This window comes from Bubalus bubalis, chromosome 20, assembly GCF_019923935.1.
Source record: "Bubalus bubalis isolate 160015118507 breed Murrah chromosome 20, NDDB_SH_1, whole genome shotgun sequence".
NCBI classification, from domain to species: domain Eukaryota; kingdom Metazoa; phylum Chordata; class Mammalia; order Artiodactyla; family Bovidae; genus Bubalus; species Bubalus bubalis.
In genome coordinates, this window is record NC_059176.1 from 4,864,972 (window position 1) to 4,886,346 (window position 21,375).

The following is a 21,375-nucleotide window of genomic DNA, read 5'->3' on the forward strand; positions in this document are numbered from 1 at the left end:
CGGGGCGGCAGCCCGGCTCCCTTGGTGACCAGCCTCAGATGTGCCCCCCACACCCCAACAACTTACGATTATGGAGCTAGAGGGTGCTGGGGTGGCGGGTTCGAGGTCCTGGACCACGGAGGATTCCAGATGATGGCTTCGGCTGGAATGAGAAAGCACGGGGTCACTCAGAGAATCTCACCCAACGGAAGCAGAGATGCCCCAACTTCAAGGGTGGAACTGATGAAATCAAGCCTTTCTCTTCTCTTTACACTCACTCACAAGCGCTCTCACCTGCCAAGCTCCCCCTCTCCCAGCTCCAGGTATATCTGGAGCTGACGGAGGCTGGCGTGGACATGACCCCAAGGCCCTAGGGGTGGCTTATTGCCACCCGTGCTGCTAGACACTATTTCACGGAACCCAGAGGCTCGGAGTCACTGCGTGAGTGAGAGCTGGAGCTGGACACACTCAAAGGCTGCACAGAAGGCTTCCTGGAAGCGCATTCTACCAGGAAGAAGGGCGCTGCGGGGCACAGCTGAACCAGGATCAGCATGTGCAGGGTAGCGTGTGCATGATGAGGGGAGAGGGCAGCGGGCCCTGGCTGAGACTAGGGAAGTATGCTGAGGACCACGCCAGGGTTGTGGGGTCCTGAATGAGCAGCATGTCCTAAAACCATGAGATGGAAGATGAAGGGACAGGGCTGCCCGGACAGACGGCTTCACCTGAACAATTACCTACAAGTTTTCACCAGCCCCATATAAAAAGCCCTGACCAGGCTTGTCAAATCTTTGACATCAAGTATTTGCCTTAAAGTTTAAAAAGAACGAGCTGACCAGTGATAGACACATGTCATTATACATCTGTCAAAACCCACAGACTGTAGCATACAAAGAACAATAGAAAGCATGAATTTCAGTTAACAGCTACGTTATCAAGGTCAGCTCATCAATGGCAACAAGTGCGTCACGCTGATGCCAGATGTTGACCTCGGGGGAAACAGGGGTGGGGGACAGGTGACGAGCATGCTCTGTATTTGCCACTCACTTTTTCTATAAATCTAAAACTGCTCAGAAAAAAAAAAAAAAAAGGTTAGTCATTTTCTAAAAATATGTTAAGGGAGTTGATGTTGAACATACACCCAGGAGGCTCTGGTAGGTGAGTGTGGCCAACAGGTGGTCTGTGATGACTGAGGGAGGTTTGGTGTGTTTTTTGTTTTTTATACTGAAGCATAGTTGATGTTTACAATGTCGTGTTAGTTTCAAGTGTACAGCAAAGTGACTCAGTGATGCAAATACATGTATCTATTCTTTTCCATGATAGGTTATCACAGGGTATTCAATAGAGTTCTCTTGTGCTATACAGTAGGTCCCTGTTAATTCTTTTATCTGATGACTGAGGTTTGATCGGCACTGTAAGGTGAGGAGCGAGCCAAATCAAGGCAAGAATGAGAAATTAAAGCTTGAGAAAAGGAAGAAAGAACAAGGAGAGTCCAGTAGCCCTCCAAGGAAACCCAAAGAAGGAAGAGGTCCTCTCCAAGCCCCCTGCCCTGACTTAAGCCACTTGGGTACTTCAACCCCCTTGCCCATGGTTCACTCACTGGGGTGCCCAAGACTTGGCCAGGGCCCCAGGGGGCTCACCTCTTGCTTCCAAGCCTCCTAAGAATTCCTCCCCTGACCTTGAGCTTCCCAAACACTCTATTCCCCTGACTAGTTGATTTTATAAGCAAGAAACAGGAAGTCTTTTTAAAAAACCAGAGTTAATCAAGCAGTCATCAGCCCATGGATGACCAGGGTAGACTGGTTATCTAAGGGTGCTCTGAGCCGTATTGCGGACCCCCCACTCTGGGAGTTTCCAGCCCTTCCTCAGAGACCCGTGAGCACCCAGGGGTGGCCCTGCCACATCGCCAGAGTCCTAAGAGGACGACCGGGCTCTAGACCTGGAACACACGGCAAGACCACAGTCACCGCCCTTTCCCACAGGACAAAGAGGTAGGAAAGGGCTTTGCTATGTCTTTCCGGTTTGGTTCTCTTTGGTGTCTTTTAATAGGACCGGGGAAATCAGAAGCAGCTCAGGGCATCTGGGTTTTTTTCCTGCTTCTTTCCCCAGGGACCCCGGGAGCCCTCAGAGTTTTCTGGTTGTTCGTACTCAACTTTCGCGCAGACCCCCGGGCTGCGACTAAAGACGTTGCCCAGGCAAAGTCATGCCTTGGTTTCTGAGCTCCGTGTGTCCCAGCCCTGCAACCGTGGTGATGGATCAGCCCTGCGGTGCTGGGCTGCAATCGTGACAGACGAAGACACTGCAGAGATGAGTCAGTGTCTGGAACCAGAGGAAAACACACGCTTCCTTTTAGGGTCCAGAGGAACAATTGTCACAAACAACGTTGATCAGAGAACTCATAAACGCACGTGCTGCGCTCAGGATGCACGCAGGAAGCCCTGCTAACTACACCAAAATCATCCTCCGGGGCTTACGAGGGTTAGAAAACCCTAGCTCTGCTTCTCAGGAAATGTTTTCTTTTTCTTTTTACTGAAGTACGGTTGATTAGCAACATTGCTACTTCCTGTGGTATAGCAAAGTGATACATACATTTACGTTCTTTTCTTAATATTGTTTTCCACTACGGTTTATCATAGGATATATTTTTTTTTAATCGGAGGATACCTGCTTTACAATGTTGTGTTAGTTTCTGCTGTTCAATATCATCAATTAGCTACACGTATACTGCCTCTCAAGATTTTTAAAGTTCCTCGATTCTAGGGGCAAATGGGACCTCCTTGATCTGGCATGTCTGGTACAAATCATTTGTGGATCACTCATAATTACATATGTGTGTGTGTGTGTGTGTGTATATATGAGACTGACTTGTGTTGTGGGCAGAAACCAACGCAACACTGAAAAGCAATTTTCCTCTAATTAAAAAATAGATTTAAAGAAATAAAATTTTTAAAGAATTTTTCCTACTGTAATATATTTCTCCCCCCAAACCTTTTACTATTTACTAATCAATCTACTTTTCTTCTATACAATAAATACTGCATTGAAATTGAAAAAAAATATATACATATCATTTGTGGGTGTTGAGTGCAGGGGAAAGATGGAAAAGGATGATTTTTTCATAAAATGGTGATTCTCAGAAATAGAAGCCCGCAGTTTATCCAGTCCTCAGCCTCGCCCTCCTACCTGTTGAGGAGAGACCACCCCCTCACAACTTTCCCCAACAGATGCAAGCTCTTGGCGGACCTCATTTCCTGTACCTTTGTGAAGGCCAGGGCCCTGAACATTACGGGCTCATTTATGAAAATAGGAGAGGTAATTGGGACAGCTTTTGAAATCACGTCCCCCCCACCCCACCAACCTCTCGCCGGCCCCCATCAGTCCTCTAATTTTAGTTGGCCGGGGAATGGGGGCTGTTTACATACGCCTCTTCCTGGAATTTTACTCTTTGCTTCAGGAGTGGGCAATTAGAGAGAATTAAGGCCTATTTGGCGTATGTTTACCGTTAATGGATAGAGTGGCAGAGGCACTTGGGAAGGCAGGCTGCCGGTCTAATTGAAGCTGGCAATTTCCCGATCCCTCATTTCAGCTCGCAGGTATTGTAGCAACCAAGGTCAGCAAACAAAGGCTGTAGCCCACCGTGGTAATCACGGGTGCAGGCCTGGCCGCGGGTTTGTGCGCTCTTTATTACCATGCACCGAAGCACAAAGAGACATCTAGAGATGTTTGCAAAACTGAGTCTGGGATGGGCAGCCAGGGCAGGCGACTGATCGCTTTTCCAGAACTTTGCCTCTCTGCCTGATGGCTTTTTCAGGAAGTTCTCCACGGACCGGGCCAAGGCACCCACGGAGGTACCGCGGAGGGTCTCCTGACTGAAAGGCCCCGGGGCGAGCCGCAGGGGAAGGTGCGGCCTGGCACACCCTCCTGGGACCGCAGCCACGGGCTAGGCTCATTACACGGCCCAGGAAGGTGTTCCAGGCTTGGCCGGCGGCCCACCTGTGTGGAAGAATAGTCTACTGAGCTGCTCTGGGCCACGAGCCTTATTAGGATCTGTGTTCACAAAGAGCTGACCGAGAGGACTGGCTGACGACTGCCAACCCTGCTGCCTGGCCACGGGCGGTGGGCTTCACACCCAGCTCCCTCAGGTCTCTGCTTTCCTTGTCTTGGAAGTAAAAGAGGGTGGAGAGACAGAAGACCAGTGATCTCCAGCCCTCTGACTCTCAAGACTCAGCAAACAAACCCCCGAGCAGCTGGAAGGAACCCAGGGCCCCATGGACCCTGAAGTGACCGTGATCCTGCACTGCCCCCATTTCATAGATAGGAAAACTGAAGCCCATCGGGGATCAAGGTCATAGTCACAGTGGGAGCTGAGCATAGGCTGGAACCAGGTCCCCAGAAGACCAATGCAGAGCTGCTGCCCGACCCTGGGGCACCCAAAGTGCCCAATCTGGACTCTCTCCTCTGACTGACCAGGCCTGAGTAGCAGGGGGTCCCTGCCCCCAGCCAGGAGGCCAGTGGGGGCCCAATTTGAACACCTAGGGACCCCCATCCCCTCCTCTGGTGAAAGAGCCCTTGTCTTTCTAGCGCCGACATCCCTGGCTTCTTCTGCTTCACTGAATACAGACAACTGAAAGGCTACTGCCTCATTTTACAGATGGGGAAACTGAAGCCCAGAAGCCAGCAGCAACAAAGGCACCAGCAGAGACTCAGAACCAGGACGCTTTCATCCCATGGCAGGGACTCTGCCCTGGGTTCCTCCAGAAGGGCCTGAGTTCTCGAGATAGTTGGGGGCAGCAAGGGTGTCAACTTGATTCCCTCCAGCTCAGAAGGTCCCCTTGCTCAGGGCGGCCCCGACCCTGAGCCCCCTGCTGACTGCCCACCTCTCTCACCTTTCCTAAGTGGATCTCGGAGCCACAGAAGCCCCAGTTTCCTAACCCGAAGGAATGACTTGATCCCCCACTCCATAGAACAGCCCAGAGAAAGGGCTGGAAGGACCAGCACGGCTGTAAGTCTGGACAGCCAGCACAGACGTGAGGTCAGTCTCTGCCCACCCCTGACCAGCCTTCTCCCCAACTTTCCACCCTGGACTCCTGTCTCCTTTGGCTGTTTCTCGGGCATCAGGCCCGTTTGATCAGATTCTTTTTTACAGGCAGGGCAACTCTGCTTCCCCCTCCTGAGAAACTTGCAAAGAGAAAGCCCCGGGTCGGGGGAGTCCGGGCTGGTCTGGGGTCGCGCGGACGGGGCGGCTAGTTGGACATGCTTTGTGCGGCCTCTCGTCTATGTGCCTCGGAGCCCCCGCCATGCACACAAGGGCGAGGGGCCCCGCCGTAGCCCCTGGAGGGAACACACGCGCGCGCGCGTGCGCGCGCACGCACACACACACACACACACTGTTTCAGGGGGAGGTAATTGAGGTTTCCTCTTTTCATGTGAAGAAAGGGCACCTTCTATTGAGAGAATGTATTCACAGAACCTGGGAAAACTCATCTGCGCTGGGCCTCCCAATTATCCCCAGGTGGCTGTTCTCCGTGGGGGGCTCCCCACATTCCTTCTGCGGGGCCTTTGTCTCCATCTGCACCGCCCTGGGAGCTCCCAGGCTAAGTCCCCTCCTTAAACCCCTGCCAAAGACCCTATTCACTCTGCAAAGAGACGCCCGGCAGAAGGTGGTGGGCAGCCTTCCTCCCCCGCCACCCCGGCCCCCCGACTCCCAGGAAGGAGGACTTAAGAACCCTCCATCTGGATTTTTGTTGAAGCCCAAAGAAATTGGAGAGCAATTAGGAGAGTCATGACTACACCCTCCACCACTCTCCTCTCCCTTAATTAATTCCCCTCTCTCTCTCTCACACATACACACACACACACCCACACACACACACCCTTCCCAAGTTGGGGCCTGCCCCGGCCTCGGCCGCCCTGCACCTGCTCTGCCTGCAGGCCCCTCACGACCGCCGAGGCCCTCGGTGAGTTCCCCAAAGGCGGGGATAAGGGGCCAAGTATCTAAAATCTGGAAGGCACTGGGCATTCAAGGATGTGTGGGCATTCAGAAATGAGCCTCTTGGGCACTGCTAGCATAGCCTGGGCACTGAGGAGGGGACCCTCCACCTCTGCTGGATCCAAGTGAACTTGAGATCCCTCCTGCTGCGGCAGCATGTGGGGGCGGGGGTGTGCCTGGGAGTGGACACTGTCGAGGGCTGACCTCCTCCTGGTGGATTTCCAAGGGTCCCTCCATTCTCTTCCCTCCTGGCCCCAAAACACTGACTCATGCCACGCCCATAACGGGGCGCTACCTCAGCTTAACTCCTGCCATAAACATCCCCCGAAAAAATGGCCCAGCATCCCGAAGCCACAGGCAGGCAGCTGGGACTTGGGGCTGCCCATTGGAACTAGGGGGAGGTGCCCCAGAGTGAAAGCCTCCACTCCTTCCCCTACAGACCATTCTCTTCCTTTCAACATGGGGACCCCATGCTTCAGACGGCCTCATTTGGAAAGCTGTAACTAACTCTTTTCCAGAATTTTCCATCTGTTCAAACCGGGGATGGGAGACCAAGGTAGTCAGACTCCTTTAAGTCCTTCTTTAGGATAGGGGGCAGAGCTCAAAGCCGCAGATGGAAAAAGGAACCAGTTCTTGGGGCTCATTTGCAACTTGTTAAATGTCAGTCTTCTAAAAAGAAAATGCTCCCAGCACCCCAGACCTTCTGATTCAGCTCACAATGGCGGTTTCTACATTGTCCACTGCCCTTTAACCCTTTGGGGCCTTAATTTGTTTCCCTCCACAACCCCTTCTGTGTAAAGCTGCCTTCCTCTTTTCAAGGAAAAATTCATTAGCAAGCTCATTAAAGACGGGTGATTTTTTTTTTTTTCTTTCTGGAAGTCAGATTGGTCATTAAAAAAAAAAAACACACACACACACATTTAAGTTCCTTCATGTAAATGAATGAATAAGAAACACATGCCTCCCGTTGCCCTTAAGTCTTGCCAGTTTTTGACATTATTTGGAGAAATGTGCTTGGAAATACGTTTGGGGTTTGAGTCACAAGTCAGGAGACACTGGGTTAGGGGCCCTGAAAGCTGCCATCAGTCCCACAAGCAACCTGCAGGTGGGAGACTGAAGGGCGAGAAAGAGGGCATTTTCTTGCTTCCCAGACGCGCAGAGGCGCAGCTATGCTCTCAGCCCCCTTCCCAATCCCCCCTCCACGGTGGGGGAAGCAGGTGGGGCCTGAGGACCAGCTTTCCAGCAAGACCACCATCTCTTCCCGATACCTGTGCGCACCTGGAAGCATTCAGCTAGAGGCAGCCCTGAGGACCGGCCCAGCACCACGACAAATGTCCAGGGAACCCCTCCCACCCATCTGGCTGGCTGGCTAGGGTCTCATTTTCACCCCTTACTGCTCAGGGATGGGCCAATCCACCAAAAAAGAATATTTCTGAAAATGATCCTTTCTTTCAACAATGGACAATGGCAGATAGATACGTTTCAACTTCTTTAAACGAAGAACTTGACCTATTATACCTATTACTCTATTTTCTGAGTGAAAAGTGTCCAACTCTTTGCGACCCCATGGACTCTATGGTCCGGAATTCTCGAGGCCAGAATACTGGAGTGGGTAGCCTTTTCCTTCTCCAGGGGATCTTCCCAACCCAGGAATCAAACCCAGGTCTCTCACATTGCAGGCGGATTCTTTACCAGCTGAGGCACAAGGGAAGCCCAAGAATACTGGAGTGGGTAGCCTATCCCTTCTCCAGCAGATCTTCCTGACCCAGGAATCGAACCAGGATCTCCTGCATTGCAGGAGGATTCTTTACCAACTGAGCTATCAGGGAAGCCCCCATTTTCTGCATGCTGCTGCTGCTGTGTTGCTTCAGTCGTGTCCGACTGTGCGACCCCAGAGACTGCAGCCCACCAGGCTCCCCTGTCCCTGGGATTCTCCAGGCAAGAACACTGGAGTGGGTTGCCATTTCCTTCTCCAATGCAGGAGAGTGAAAAGTGAAAGTGAAGTCGCTCAGTCGTGTCCGACTCTTCATGACCCCATGGACTGCAGCCTACCAGGCTCCTCTGTCCATGGGATTTGCCAGGCAAGAGTACTAGAGTGGGGTGCCATTGCCTTCTCCGATTTTCTGCATAATGACACACAAAATCCAAAATATGTGTTTGCCTGAGACTGAGCATTCACCAAAGCCTCTAAAATTCAACACAGCCCTAAGATAGGCCATCCCAAATACCGAGGCGGAAAAGGGGCGGGGGGCTGGCAAAGTCCGGGACTGGCTGGGGATCGGCCTCCATCCTGACTCTGCCCATCAGCCCAGCCCACCTGGAGGGGCTCCCGAGACGTCCCCGAGGAGGGAGGCGTCCAGGAACCGTGGGCATTTGGCTCCAACGAATCACACAGATCTTTCAGGTAAGCTCCGGATACAACATCCCGGAGCCCGCATCCTGCCCTTTGTAAAGATCCCCTCCCGGGCTCCGTTCCACATCATCATGTTTGCAGGTGGCAAATGCCAGCCTCGGAGTAAATGTCAAGGGGCGGAGCCCGCCTGGTGCCCCCTCCCTGGAATCAGGCCTGGGCACACACTCTCCACCTCTCTGCAACCTCTGGGGAGTGGAAACAAGTGGACAAAGGGGTCAGCCCCCTGTATGCACGCGTCTTCCCTTCTTGCCTGCTCAAAATAACATCCCCAGCCCATTCCCCACTCAGGGCAGGAGGGCAGGACTGTGGAAGAGCTGGCCCCCAAATCTGGTTGATGCAAGAGCCTTACAGAAGCTGGGATGGAACCCAGAGACCTTTGGGGCTTACAGGGGTCCATCCCCTCTGCTCACTGGGCTGCAGGGCTCATAAAGGCAGGTGCACCCCAAGACAGGGCCCCCAGCTCCAACGTGGTCCCCATTTTCTCTCACAGAGACCCTGTGTGGAACATCAAGGCATGGGGACTGGGACAGGGCTGGGCCCACTTGAGCCTCCATAAACATCAAGGGAGTTGAGTCAACTCTGACCCCATATCCAAGCCATCCTGGCCACTTAGGTGCCTTCATTCATTCACCCCAGGGGCTACCCCGAATGTCTCAGACATGCGCACAGAGCCAACCACCTTCCACTGAGCTGCTGCCTGTGAAAACACCCCCAAGGCCCCGCCGTGGGCTCCTCTGCTGTGACCGCAGAAAGCAAAGTGCCCTCAGGGGAGCGCCCGCACCCCTGTCCACCTGACCTGGATGCCACACAGGCCACATCACCATATGGGACCCGCCCAGGCATCCGACTAGACCCTCTGGTCCTTAAGGCAAAGCTGGCCTCAGGCCCCTGGAGAAGAGCCCCACCCCCGGGCCCCCAAGGCTCCATCAACGCTTCTTGAATAAATGAAGGTCCCATAAACAAATGTCGGGCCGAGAGAGCCTCATGGAGCTGAAACCCCAGCTTTCTTGTGCTCCACCATTACTGATTTTATTTACATACACAAAAACATTCCCATCCTGCTGCAATTTCAGGGGTGAGGAGATGAGGCCAAGGGAAGAACTCCCTCAAAAACCACTGTTTGATCAAAGGACATTATCAAAGCCTTGCGCGTGAGAACCCAGCATTCTCACAGCCACTGACGTTTCCATGGCGTGTGGGCAGAAACGCCCTTCCAGCTCCAGGCGGACAGGCACGGCTGTTTTTGCATCTCCAAAGGGGCCCAGTAGCTGGGCTTTAGGCGGAGGGCAAACGTCCTGCTATTCATTTCATTACCACGCTCAGCAAAGCTCTGTGAGGACCTACTGTGTGTGTGCCTGGCCCGCGCTGGTTCTCAGGAGCCCAGACCCGAGGGAATGCTCCCCACTTACCGCGCTGGCGCACGAGGGTCTCAGCTCCCAGCGGCTTCCAGAACGCCCGGCCCCGCAGTCGGGGTGGCAGAGAACTTGCCCTTGGAAGTGACCCCCTCCCAGGTTTGCATGTGGACCTCCTCGAACTGAGACATGTTTGAGTAAGCCTGATGAAATCATGGTGTCTCAAAAAAGCACGCAACTCACCCCAATCCAGGCAGCATCACAGCTCGGGGCAGGCGCGAGACGCCGGGTGACCCTCCGGAAGACGTGCTGCTCCAGGGCAGCTCCTCCACCTCCTCTGTCCAGGCGTTCACGATCCGGGGCCGCCGGGGCTCCTTGGTGGAGGGGGGAACAGGCAGAACATTAGAAGGACGGCAAGGCAAGCCCCCCAGAAAAGCCACACACACACACACACACACACACACACAAGACCCAGAAAAGGCAGAGAGCCTGGTCTCACCTGCCGTCTGGTTTTCAGTGGAGGGAGGTGGCTCGTGGGGGCGGCAAGGATGGGAAGAGGTGTGGGAAGCAACAGGCCAGGGAGCAGCCCCAGACGGGCCACAGGGCCTGGGGAGGCACGGGCGCCGAGCCTGGGACTCGCCGGGACACAGCGCTTGGGTGGGCAGACCTGGCAGGATGTGATGACAAGGGGTCTGGGGGGATTAGGGTAGGGAGAAGAGGACAAGGCAAAAGCCTGGCTATAGCCCAGGGTCACTCAGAGCCTGGGAGGCCAGGCCCACAGGAAGAAGAGGTACCTGAGGATGCTAGGGGGAGGTGGCCTGCCAGGTCTGGGGGACTTGCACCCCGGGCACTGGAGACCCACTGGAAACTTGAGTCACCCTGAGGGGGAAGGCCTTGCACTGCGGGAGACAGGGAAAAGGCACGCAGGTAGGAGGTGGGCAGGGCAGCATGCAGGCAACCACAGGTGTGGGCTCAGCGAGGAAACCAACGTGTTAAGCAGAGTGGACGGCCAAGACGCAGAGGGTTCTGAACCCAGAGAAGGGGGCACAGGGAAGGGCACACAGGTCGGATCTGGCAAGCAGAGCTGGGGGGGCGGGGGGAAGCCAGAGGAAGAGCCGCCAGATAGAAGAGGAGCCAGGTGGGCAGCTGGGAAAGGTGAGGCCTGCAGGTCCCCTGGAGGTTCCCAGCCAGGGGCCCTTGGCGGTGGGCAGGCCCCCGCCCGCAAAGGTGGGGCGGGGGAGCTGGATGTAGTCCCAGGAGGAGGAGGGAATCCTGGAGGGAGGGGTCCAGCCCGCGGACCCCCAACTCAAGAGAGAGACCTGATGCGGCCAGAGCCCAAGGGGACACATGCCACGGCTGCCCCGGCCCCCTCCTCAGCCCTGAACTCTAGGGCTGGGGGCCCATGACGACCATGCACACTCAGCTACAGGATGGGCGGGGAGGCCGGGCGAGCAGGAGGGGTTGGCTGGCTGGGACCTGCAGCTGAGCCCTGGAGAAGGGCAGGTTCGGGGCCCCCTCCCCAGGCTTCGGATTCAAAGGGGGCCACCAGACCACAGCAAGGCAAAGCAGGCCTGCCCCTCGCACCCCCCTGGCCTGCCTTCTCTACAGAGCAGGAGCATGCTGCTCCAGCGCCCGGGAGCCAACAGGGCACCCTGGGCAGAAGCAACCCCCCGGCTCCCCACCCTGGGGAGGCAGAGGCCATCAAGGGACGCGCTAGGGTGGCAGGTGCCCAGCCCGGGGCCAAGCCATGGGTTTGCTCAGTAAGGATCAACTGTTGGATGACGGGATGGATGCGTGAGTCCAGGAAGGGGTGAGACTGGTGGGGCCCCGCTCAAAAGGGGCTGGGGGTGGGGCAACACCCACCGCCCTGTTAAAGGGTGTCCACCCTCCACCCTTTAGACCTAACGCTTCCTGCACTCCCAGTGACTCCCACCTAGCAGCTCGGGTTTGACAGTCAAGTTCCTTCATTGACTCACCTGTCCAAACATACATCCCACATACTCTTACTGAGCCCCATTTTGTGCCAGGCTGGTTCTGGGACACCCAAAGGAGGAGTGGGCTGGCCTAGGACGCCCCCCTGAGGGCCAGATGAGGAAATGGGAGTTGAGGAGAGAAGACGGATGGACCACAGAAGGGGGAAGTGAAAGCAGAAAAATAACGGAATAATCAGAAGAGCTGGGGGGAGCCTCCGGGATTGACTTAATGGTGGCTGTACCCGCTGGGGCCCGGGAGTCCAGGGGCCCACACAGGAAGGCCAGCAGGACCCCCGGGCTGGAGTGGGGGGCAGGTGTCCCGTGCCCACGGGGAGCTGGGAGCTGTTGTCAGTTCAGATGCAGAAGGGGGGCCACAGAAACAAGGACACAGGTTAAAGCAGTCCACACTGTCCACTCAGGAGTCGTAAGCACAGACACCCCCCGCCAGTGGCCTCAGAAGATGAGTTCAATTGCTTTCCACCTCCTCCCTGGGTTCTCAAATGCTAAAATATTAACGACTTTGGGGCAGATATTTTAGTTATTGGTATGTATTTGAGGGTATGAAGGGTTCTATGGATTTTCTTTTTTCCCACTTAAAATAAATCCTTCTAGAAACATCAGGAGCTGCTCTCTAAGTTCTCTCCACAAACCACACAGAAGAGGGCAGGCTTCGGTGGGACCACCTATTCTCAGAAGTGCCCACCCCGTCCAGTCCCCCAGTCCGGGCAACATCTGGGGCCACCACCACCAAAAGCGATGGAATGGTGCCAGCTGGCCGACTGTCATCTAGGGAGCTGGAACTGGAGGCAGTTCTGCTGACTCAGGACGAGTCTAAATCTCATCCACCAAACCAGGGCACCTTTAGCCAAGAGGTAAGTTGAGGAAGGGAGGACCAGAAGTTTTCAACTAATCAAGTTTTCTTGCTCCAAACACTGCACTTCTCTGCACCCACTCCCTTTCCCCCACCCCATTTGGCAGAAGGTCTGGCTGGAGTCTGAGGTTTAAAACTGGAATGATCTAATCGTGATTGATCTGCCTTCAGGTGAGGAACATCCAGAAGTCAGGGTTCATACGGGCAAGTTTCTGACTCAGGTACACCCTCCCTAAAGACAAGAAAGGGCTCCAGGGATTTCAAGAATGAGGGCAGAAAGAGAGGACTGATGGGCGGGGCGGGGCGGGGCGCAGGACACGGGAACCGTTAGGAGGTAAAGTGGGTGACGCCGGGTTCGGACACTGGATCCGAGTGGTCCCGACAGATCGCTGGGGTCTCTCATCATACGAGGGGCTGAGTGTGAGCCCCCAACTCTGCCCTTCTACGAGGATGGGGTTGTGCTGGGGTACCACTACCCATCCACTTCCTGACCTGAGAGGGGCGTTCCATGGACGCTGGCTCGGCTACAATTGCACGGCGTCTACACCTAGGACTTAACTTTTCCAGCTTTTGGAAGTCTTACAGGTTTAACACCAGGGAGCCCTAAGAATGAGTCCGGGGTGAGCCTGACCCGCATCTTTGTGTCTCTGCTCCTGGAAAACTGATCCCAGAGGCCTGAGTCGCCCTGGCCCATGGCTGGTCTGCACACAGGGTCGAACAAAGGAACTCTCTGCAGAGCAGCCCTCATCTGTGGCCCAGAGCTGCCTGCAGCTTTCAACCTCACTCCATGCACCGCAAGCTGGGACAGAGGCAAAGGCTTGAATGGGGAGCGGAATGAGTCCCTGGGCTCCAGCACCAAAATGAGAAGTGTGGCTTCAGACCCTCTTCGCCCCTGCCCTGCAGCCGCAGTTCACCTCATTATGATAATCAGTGTGTCTCTCCTTCTCAGACAAAGAAGGCTCCTTATGAGATGAATATTGGAATCCAGCAGCTACCTCATTAAGGCCTACAGCCTCTTCCTTGACAAGGCCCAAGATTAGCCCTGTGTTCATTAAGGGAAAAGGGCAGAAAGTGGAATAGAACTGAAAAACACAGCTGGGGGGAGGGGGAGGGCTCTTTCTGCTGGCCATTCATTCACTGAAAGGCTCCATGTACCTTCGGGATTTAATCACCAGCGAGGGGGCCAGGAGAAGGGTTTAACCAGGATGCGGGAGGTAAAGAGGTTAAACCCGATAGAAGGAGTTAAAAACCTAAAATGGGGCAATTTGATTTGAAAGCTTCCTGGGACTTGTCACTGGGATAATCAATTGAAAACCTTTTTCCTGTTTACTTTCTTTTTGCCTAACCCCAGAAAGAACTTTTCTCTGGATATGTTTTTTGGGGTGGGTTTTCGTATTTTCCAAGTCTCCCTTTGCTCCTGTTTTTTGTGTTTTTTTTTTTTTTTTTTTTTTTTTTTTTTTTTTTGTCTTAGGGGCACTTTTCTAGTCTTTGCTTCTTTCTTGCCCTCCCTCCCCCCACTTCTTTCTTCTCCCTTGCGCTCCTTCCTGTGGGAACTTAACCTACAAGAAAATTGGAGGGCGACCTTGGCTGTATTTTCTCATGAACACTTGACTGAATTTATTTCAAGTTCCTCGAATAGTGGGGATGTGAGGTTTTACCTGCACAATGGCCCACCTGACCTGCCAGGTAAAGATAACTATTCTGCAACTGAGAGAAAGGTGGAAAAGCTTGGAAACACTGAGCTACCTCGAGGCCTCAGCTCTAGGTGGTTTGGACTCCAACCCAGATAAGATGCCAAGAGGCAGGTTCTGGAAGGTTCTGGAAGGGCTGGATACTCTTCTAGGAGAGGTTAAGAAGGAGGAGGGCCAGAGGCAGGTGACTCCGTACCATCTACATACAGGTCAGGGGGTGGAGGGGATAGGGATGTCTGTCAACACTAGAGACCAGGAGCTGGGAAGACCGTGAGAGAAACACTGAATACATGTCCGTGCGTCCGGGAGCCGGAAACATGTCTGGAGTTAAGCTCCAGAAAAGTCATTACCTTAGAGCTGGTGGAGTTCAACGGACCAGAGGAGACCACGAAGCGGTGGGTTGGAGGGGAAACGGAAGGTGAGGAAGGAAGACAGCGAATGTAGATAGGCTTTACAGGAGGCGGGGCTGCGGAAGGAAAGAGACAGAGGCTAGAAAGGAGGCCAGGAGAGGCCCGGAGGCTCAGAAGCTGCTGAGAAAGCAAAGTTAGGAATTTGGAGGGACTCGCTTGCGGCCGAAGGGCCAGGTCTGAGAGACTGGAGGGGCTGGGGCGGGGGGCCTCCTCTCCCTTTACCATGTCAGACACCTCAGATGCCCTCATCTGAAGGCCGCTTGACAGCCTCTGTTCCCCTAGGAGGTACAGGCCAGCCCGGGGTCCGGACAGGGAGTTGTGAGGTTCAAATGAATTGATGGTTGCAAAAAGGCCTTTGCCAACTGCAAAGGGAGACATAAATGTCCCCTATAATTACTCACTGGTAGCAGGACGCTCAATTTTACAGCCCACTCAAATCTCACTGGGGCCTGAGTTTTCACTGACCATAAATTATGCGTCCTTACATTAAGGATGTAAAACCCAGTGGTGAAAGCTCCTGCCAGCCTTTGGAAGACAAAAGGTCCCTCCTAATAGCCTGGATTAACTCACAGCAGATCTCCGCCCACTTCATTTGCCACCTCCCAAGTCATCTTTCCACCTTCATTTGCCACATAATCCAATCAGCCCCTTTCAGAAGCCCGGGAGCTATTGTCTACACCAAGCCGGGTTTCTCTAAAGCGGCCCGAGTTGTTTTTGTCTCGTCCGGACAAAACTGGTTGGCTTAAAAGGGGACGAAAGAAAGTGCTGGTCAAACGAGGACCCCAATTAGCTTCCAAGAGACTTGTTTTCATCATCTTTGTATCACATTCCAGGCCTGGTGTGCGGGGCATATTGTAGGCAGTCCAGAAAATGTTTGTTGAATTAATTCTGTTTTTATTTCTTCTGGAATTTATTTATTGAGTGCAAACACACAGCACCTAGTGGGTGCTAGCTGTTATTACTGTGGGGGGGTGGGGGGGGGGGACAAGGCTGGGCATGTGATAATGAGGGACAGCCTCCTGGTGTTAAGTATCTCGCAATTTCCACAGCAATTTACAAAGCACTTTCATAGTGGTTACATCATTTGGCCTTCAAAAGCGCCATGTGGGGTAGATAAACGCGGGTGTTTTTTGTGCTGCTTTTTTTTGCCCCCCTAATCCCCATTTAGGCCATGAAAAGAGCTGAGACTCAGAGAAGTTAAGCAATGTATTTAAGGTCACACCGTTATTGAGAGGTGGGACCAGCACATGGTACCAGCAGTGGGGCCACCCAAGACCCCCGAGACCACCCCGGGCAGCTGGGATTCCAAACAGGCTGTCCCATTGTCAAACGTTGGAGTGGAAATCAAAAGGCTCTTGGTAGAACTCTGGGGTGGGGGCGGGGGTAAGGGGCAGCCCCTGATGGCACCCAGGGTCCAACTCTGACCCCTTCTCTTGCCAGGAACGGGACAAAACGCTCCCACTCCTCCAGCCTCAGCGACCTCACTCTAAGTGTGAGTCACTCCCATCCCACAGGGAGGGGCGCTCGGTTCTGTCTTCTTGCCCTCCACCTTTTAAAATTACTCAAATGGAGGCCACATTCATTCTCATTTGTAAACGAGGCGGCCTCGCTCACATGGACATCTGACATAGCAATAACATAGGCACAGAACATACAAAGTGCTCTGGAAATGACCACACGCCCCGTGCATGTCCTGACTCAGGTCAGCCCGAGCCCTGGCTGAGTACGGCCCCTACCTGGTACACCGAGAGCCCTGCGGACTGGGGTTGTCCGGAGCGCTGTGGGAGAATAAACGAGAAGCGTGAGACAGGTGAGGGGGGCGAGGGGAACGTGGTCGACCAACCTGTTTGGAAAAAACATTTACTGACCGCCTTTTCTATGCCTGGCCTTACCAGCTTCCCAGAATCGGATTTACTGACCGCCTCTTCTATGCCCGGCCTTACCAGCTTCCCAGAATCGGACCAACACTCACAACACCCTGGGAGGTTGCTTTTCTCGATCCCGTTCCCCAGAAAGGACGAGGAAATCTGGAAGAGGTGGGGATACCCCTGGCAGTTCGGTAGCATGGCCTCGGGAATCATGCTCCTTCCAGAAGCCCACCCTGGGCCTTGGAATTGCCAGGGAGATGCTGGCCGAGCCCTTGGCCCAGGTCTCCCTCCTGAGAAGTTCCCAAAGGGACCCTTCCTTTCAGACCATCCTGGGGGTAATGACGGGGTGGACTGAGAAAGACTGACACCTCCCTGGGATGGTGAAACCTCCAGGTTGATGGAAGGTTAACAGAAGCAGACGCACATAGAAAAGCAAAGCATCAAGGCAAAAAGCACATCGAAAGTCTGAGGTTAGCCAGTGCCCCCTCACTAGGGCACTGGTTTCAACACTTAGCCAAGAGGGCCAGCTGGCTGGTCAGCTCGGGTCCTCTTCATCCTTCGGCGGCCTGGGGGGGCGGTCACTGCCCAGTGGTTGCTTTGTTTGCTGGTGGGATCCAGGAACCCCTGCTCCTGGCATCCTCTGCAACAGATCAAAGGTTAGAAGGCCAAGTCTAGGTGTTAGTTAAAGTTGAATTAATTACAACTAAAACTAATTAGTTAAAATTTTAAATTGCCTTTTAATTGCTAATGGGCCTGGGGGTGGTGCAAGCAGGGTGGCAGGGGTGGGGGGGTTCTGCCCGCAGTGTCGGGTTTCAATTGCCACCAGGATGGGTTGAGGTACCATTAGACGGAGGTGAGCAGCAAGCACCTGGGCATCAGCTCGTCATCCACAGGTGGTCCTTGGTGGCAGGAAGGCAGACGGAAGGTGTCATCCTTGAAGACAGACCCTGGGGCAGGGGAAGGGGGGCACAATTAGAAACCGTCTTGATGACCTCTAACGGCCGGCACTGGAACAGCAGAGGGAGGGAGGGGGTAGTCCGAGGGAGGGGGAGGAGGGAGTGAACAAAGAGGAGGGTGGAGGGGGAGGAGGGAGGAGGGAGGGAGGAGGGGGCGGAGGGAGGAGGGGGGAGGGGGAGGAGGGAGGCGAGAGAGGGGGAGGCGGGGGAGGGGGAGGAGGGGAAGGAGGGGAGGAGGGGAGGAGGGGGAGGGGATGAGAGAGAGGAAGGGGAGGGGAAAGGGGGGGTGAGGCAAATGGGAGGGGCCGGGGGAATGGGAGGAGGAGGAAGGAAGCGGGGAGGGGAGGGGGAGGAGGGAGAGGAGCGGAAACGGGAGGAGGGAGAGGAGCGGAAAGGGGAGGAGGGTGAGAAGTGGGAGGGGGTAAGGAAGATTTGATTGACAGGGCACAAGTGATAGCGGTGTGCGCATGCGCAACCTGAAGCCTAGGTTAGCGGGCCGAGAGCTATTTGCAGACACAGACCGCTAGGGGGCGCGCGGCCAGCACCCAGAAGCTGAAAGCAGACACCTGCGCGCACCCCAGCCTCCCGCCCGCGCCTGGCCCGCAGCTGCCAGGGGCACAGCTGGCATAAGGTGGAGGGGGCGCCCAACAGGTCTCAGGCCTAAGAAAGTGGGGGGGCAGAGCCCACCCCAGCCAATCGCGCAGGGCCGCTGGGTCCCCTAAACGCCACGTCGACCCACACCAGCCAGAATCCACCTGTGGATTCTATGTGGCGGGGGGGGGGGGGGGGGGGGGGGGGGGCCGCGCTCGCCCCCCCATACAGGTCCTGAGGTCCTTCTGCGCCCCCCAACTGCGGGGGTCAATCTGGCACCAGACAGAGCTGAGCATTTCAAGGGGACAGTCGCCATAGGGTTCTTTCCAGAACAAGATTCCACTTTTGATGGGTAAAAATACCGAAATCTTGGCGCCAACCTCCAGAAAATGCAATTACACATCCATTAATTAAATGATAAAGGCCCAGTTTTCAATACACTATTTTCACACACTTATGTGTCTCTGGACACATGATACAAAATACAGTACCACTAGGAAATAAAATAAAGTTAGCCAAAACCGCCTAAAATTACCCAGACCACCACCGAGCCCCCCACCCCACCCCAAATCTCGTCTCCTTTTCTCCGCCACAGTAAGAATCTCAAGACCCCCGCACGATGGCGCCTAATTAACCGTTTTACGACTTCTCTATCCTACCCAGATGAGCCACACCTTCTCAAACCCTCAAAACCGAAACGGGCCGAAATAAACTCATCTGTGTCCACGCTCTTCCACGACGCCCTAGGTCACGCAATCAGTGCCGACCACGGCATCGCGACCCAGCGCGAAATCCTGCAACCGCTCCCCCAGGGAACCTGGGGGTCTTAAAACATTTCTCCCCTAGGTTGATGCACCCAGAACTCTCCAGGAAATCCCGCGCCCGACCCCCTCCAGCAGGAGAACAAAGGCCACCTCCCCTCCCCACCCCCCCCCCCCAAATTCCGCAGTGCCGCGGGCGCCCTCTGGCGGCCAGCGAGAAAATCTTCCAGAAACCTGCCACGTAGCAACCCGCTCGCGCTCCCCCTCCCCAAGCCCGCCGGCCCACCATGGGGAGGGGGCGGCGTGGGGGGGTGCTTGACAGGGACAAAGGAAATGGCAAGAGGCGGCTCGATCAAAAATCAAAAGCCCACAACACGTCAGAACCTTCCAAGGACCATCGCGCAACACCGAGAAGACCCCCGATCCCCCAGTTCTCCGCTCCCAGAGCCCAGAACTCCCCCAACACGCCCCCTTTTTCTGTATTTCTCTCTTCCCTTTTGACCAGCCCCTTCCAGACCCAAGGACACAGCCTTCCCTCCACCTCAACCCACCCCCTGCCTCTATTCTTCATGCACCCCTAATCACTTGACCCGTCCCCCCTACCCCAGCCGCCCTTCTGCACGGAACCCGTCCTCGGGGGGAGCTTCTGGAAGGTTTGCACTTGGGCGCCATATCTCTCCACTATTTTAATAAACCAGTTGATATCAGGTAGTAATGCTACTGTCTGAATTTTGACTGGAGTAGGCTTTGCACTAACCTGTGTACTTGGATTCGGAACCCCTAGCGGATAAGTACCTCCACTCCTGATGCCTACGGCCACCAAGAACCTGGCCAAAACTAGCGGGAAAATATGCCCGGGAGACTCTGGCTTTGGGGGTGCTTCCCCCCCCCCAATTTCTTAGGGAATGCGGAGTGCATCCACCACCACGTCTCTCACCACTCGTGATTCTCAAGGTGGCTTCAAACCCAGAAAATCTCGGTTTTGGACCGCGGTGGCTGCGGCACACTGGCCTCTGACAGGGGTTGATGAGATTCCTCCCACTCTTCCTAACTGAAGCCGCGACCACCCAGCCTGCCCTCAGCGAATAGACTGGAAAGGGGCCCTGTGATTCTTTTTTTTTCCCCCCGTCCTCCAGGAAAATGTGCCTCGAGACTTTCCTTCCCGACATGATTCCGTCGCCGATGCTCGGGGACCAGGCGAAGTGGTCGCCTTCAGGAGACCGTCTCGGGTATCTATCTCGCGGCAGGTCCAGTAGGACGGAGCCCAGCCCAGAAGGGGGTGTCGTCTTCCTTTTGCACATCCTTTCGGGCAAAGGATGGCCAACCACTCACCGGGTAGGGAGGTTCTCGCGTGGGCGCCCGGGCTCTCCCGAGGAGCCGCGGCCCAGGCCAGCGGGCCAAGGCGCGCTCCATCCCAGCTCTCCGCCGTCTGCGCTAGGGGCTGGCTGGGTGGGGTTTATATGGAGGCGCAGAAGGGGTGGTCTCTGACGTCAGTGCATTCTGCTGCAATGCGCTCATTTCTCCAAAAGTGATTGGCCGGAAAAATGAGCCCCCCAGATTCTATGACAAATTGCTCTAGCCGCACCCAGATTGCAGCAAAGAAGGGAGGAAAAAATTCTGCCGCAGTGCCCCTCGCCGCCATGACCAACACCCTGAGCTCGCTGGTGCTTTTTCCCTCCACGAACCCCGCGCACCAAGCGGGGGAGGTTTCTGTGCACGATTTGCTGGGAGACCTGGACAAGGGGTGGTTGTCCTCGGGCGGGCGAAGGGCAAAGCTGGGGCGCTGGGGGCGGCAGATCGCACACCTGGCTATTTCGGAACCTCAATCAGAGGATGCAGCTTAGGGAAAGAAAATGATGCTCTCTGCTTATTGTCCTGGGAAATAAAATGCCCTAGGCAAGACAAGCGGCACCCAAATGTAAGTGGCGGCTGTCACCCCCTCCTATCCTACCCGTCCTTTTCTGATCAGGAGACTCCATAGTGCACCTCCGAGTCAGAAAAACCGGGTTGTGAGTTCCCGGCTCTGCCACTTACAGCCTGGGTACCCAGAACCCTGCAATGCCCCCCTCCTCTGCCAAGAGGTCCGTTTCCTCTACTTTAAAGAAAAGCGGGGGTACCCCTAAGAAAGGGAGTTGTAGTAATCTAGACACGAGATGTGTCCCTATAGGGAAAGTACTTTTCAAGGAGGTCCGTATCCCACCGGGAGATCCATAGGGCACCCCTCTCCAAATTTGAGATCACTTCCCCACACATACAACTTTGAACCACCACCCCCCCCCCCCCCCGCCCCCGGGGAAACAGGCAGCGACACATGTTGCCGCAGACCAGAGCTTCACGGCCTCGGACTCCGGGACTTGGCACATGAGATTTAATCCCTAACAGGTGCCGCCTTCGGCAGCTCTGCCGGGCACCGAGCGGCAGAGTGGGCAGAACCGTCAATCAAATGTCCTCTCGCAAAGGTCAAAATGCTGTTGAAAGGGACTAAGGATCTATCTTAGGGCGACAGGTGGGTGGCAGCCGGGAG

The 21,375-nt window shown here is 55.0% G+C and overlaps 1 protein-coding gene across 8 annotated transcripts in view; it reads right to left on the reverse strand.

Annotated features, from left to right (window-relative positions):
• Window positions 1-20,318, reverse strand: part of LOC102406900 (proline-rich receptor-like protein kinase PERK8) — a 35,933-nt gene extending 15,615 nt beyond the window's left edge. For 2 of the 8 annotated variants that reach the window (XM_044933019.1, XM_044933020.2), the window contains exons 1-4: window positions 14,616-16,553; window positions 10,230-10,397; window positions 9,974-10,104; window positions 67-142 (exon numbers count right to left, since the gene is read on the reverse strand). In XM_044933019.1, coding sequence (XP_044788954.1) covers window positions 67-142; window positions 9,974-10,104; window positions 10,230-10,397; window positions 14,616-15,053 — 813 coding nt within the window. In that variant the 5' untranslated portion in view covers window positions 15,054-16,553. Of the gene's footprint in view, window positions 1-66; window positions 143-9,973; window positions 10,105-10,229; window positions 10,398-14,615; window positions 17,184-17,384; window positions 17,491-20,183 lie in introns of those variants that run through there. The other 6 variants (XM_025271706.2, XM_025271707.2, XM_025271710.2 and 3 more) reach the window with 6 other exon arrangements.
• Window positions 20,319-21,375: the final 1,057 nt, after the last annotated feature.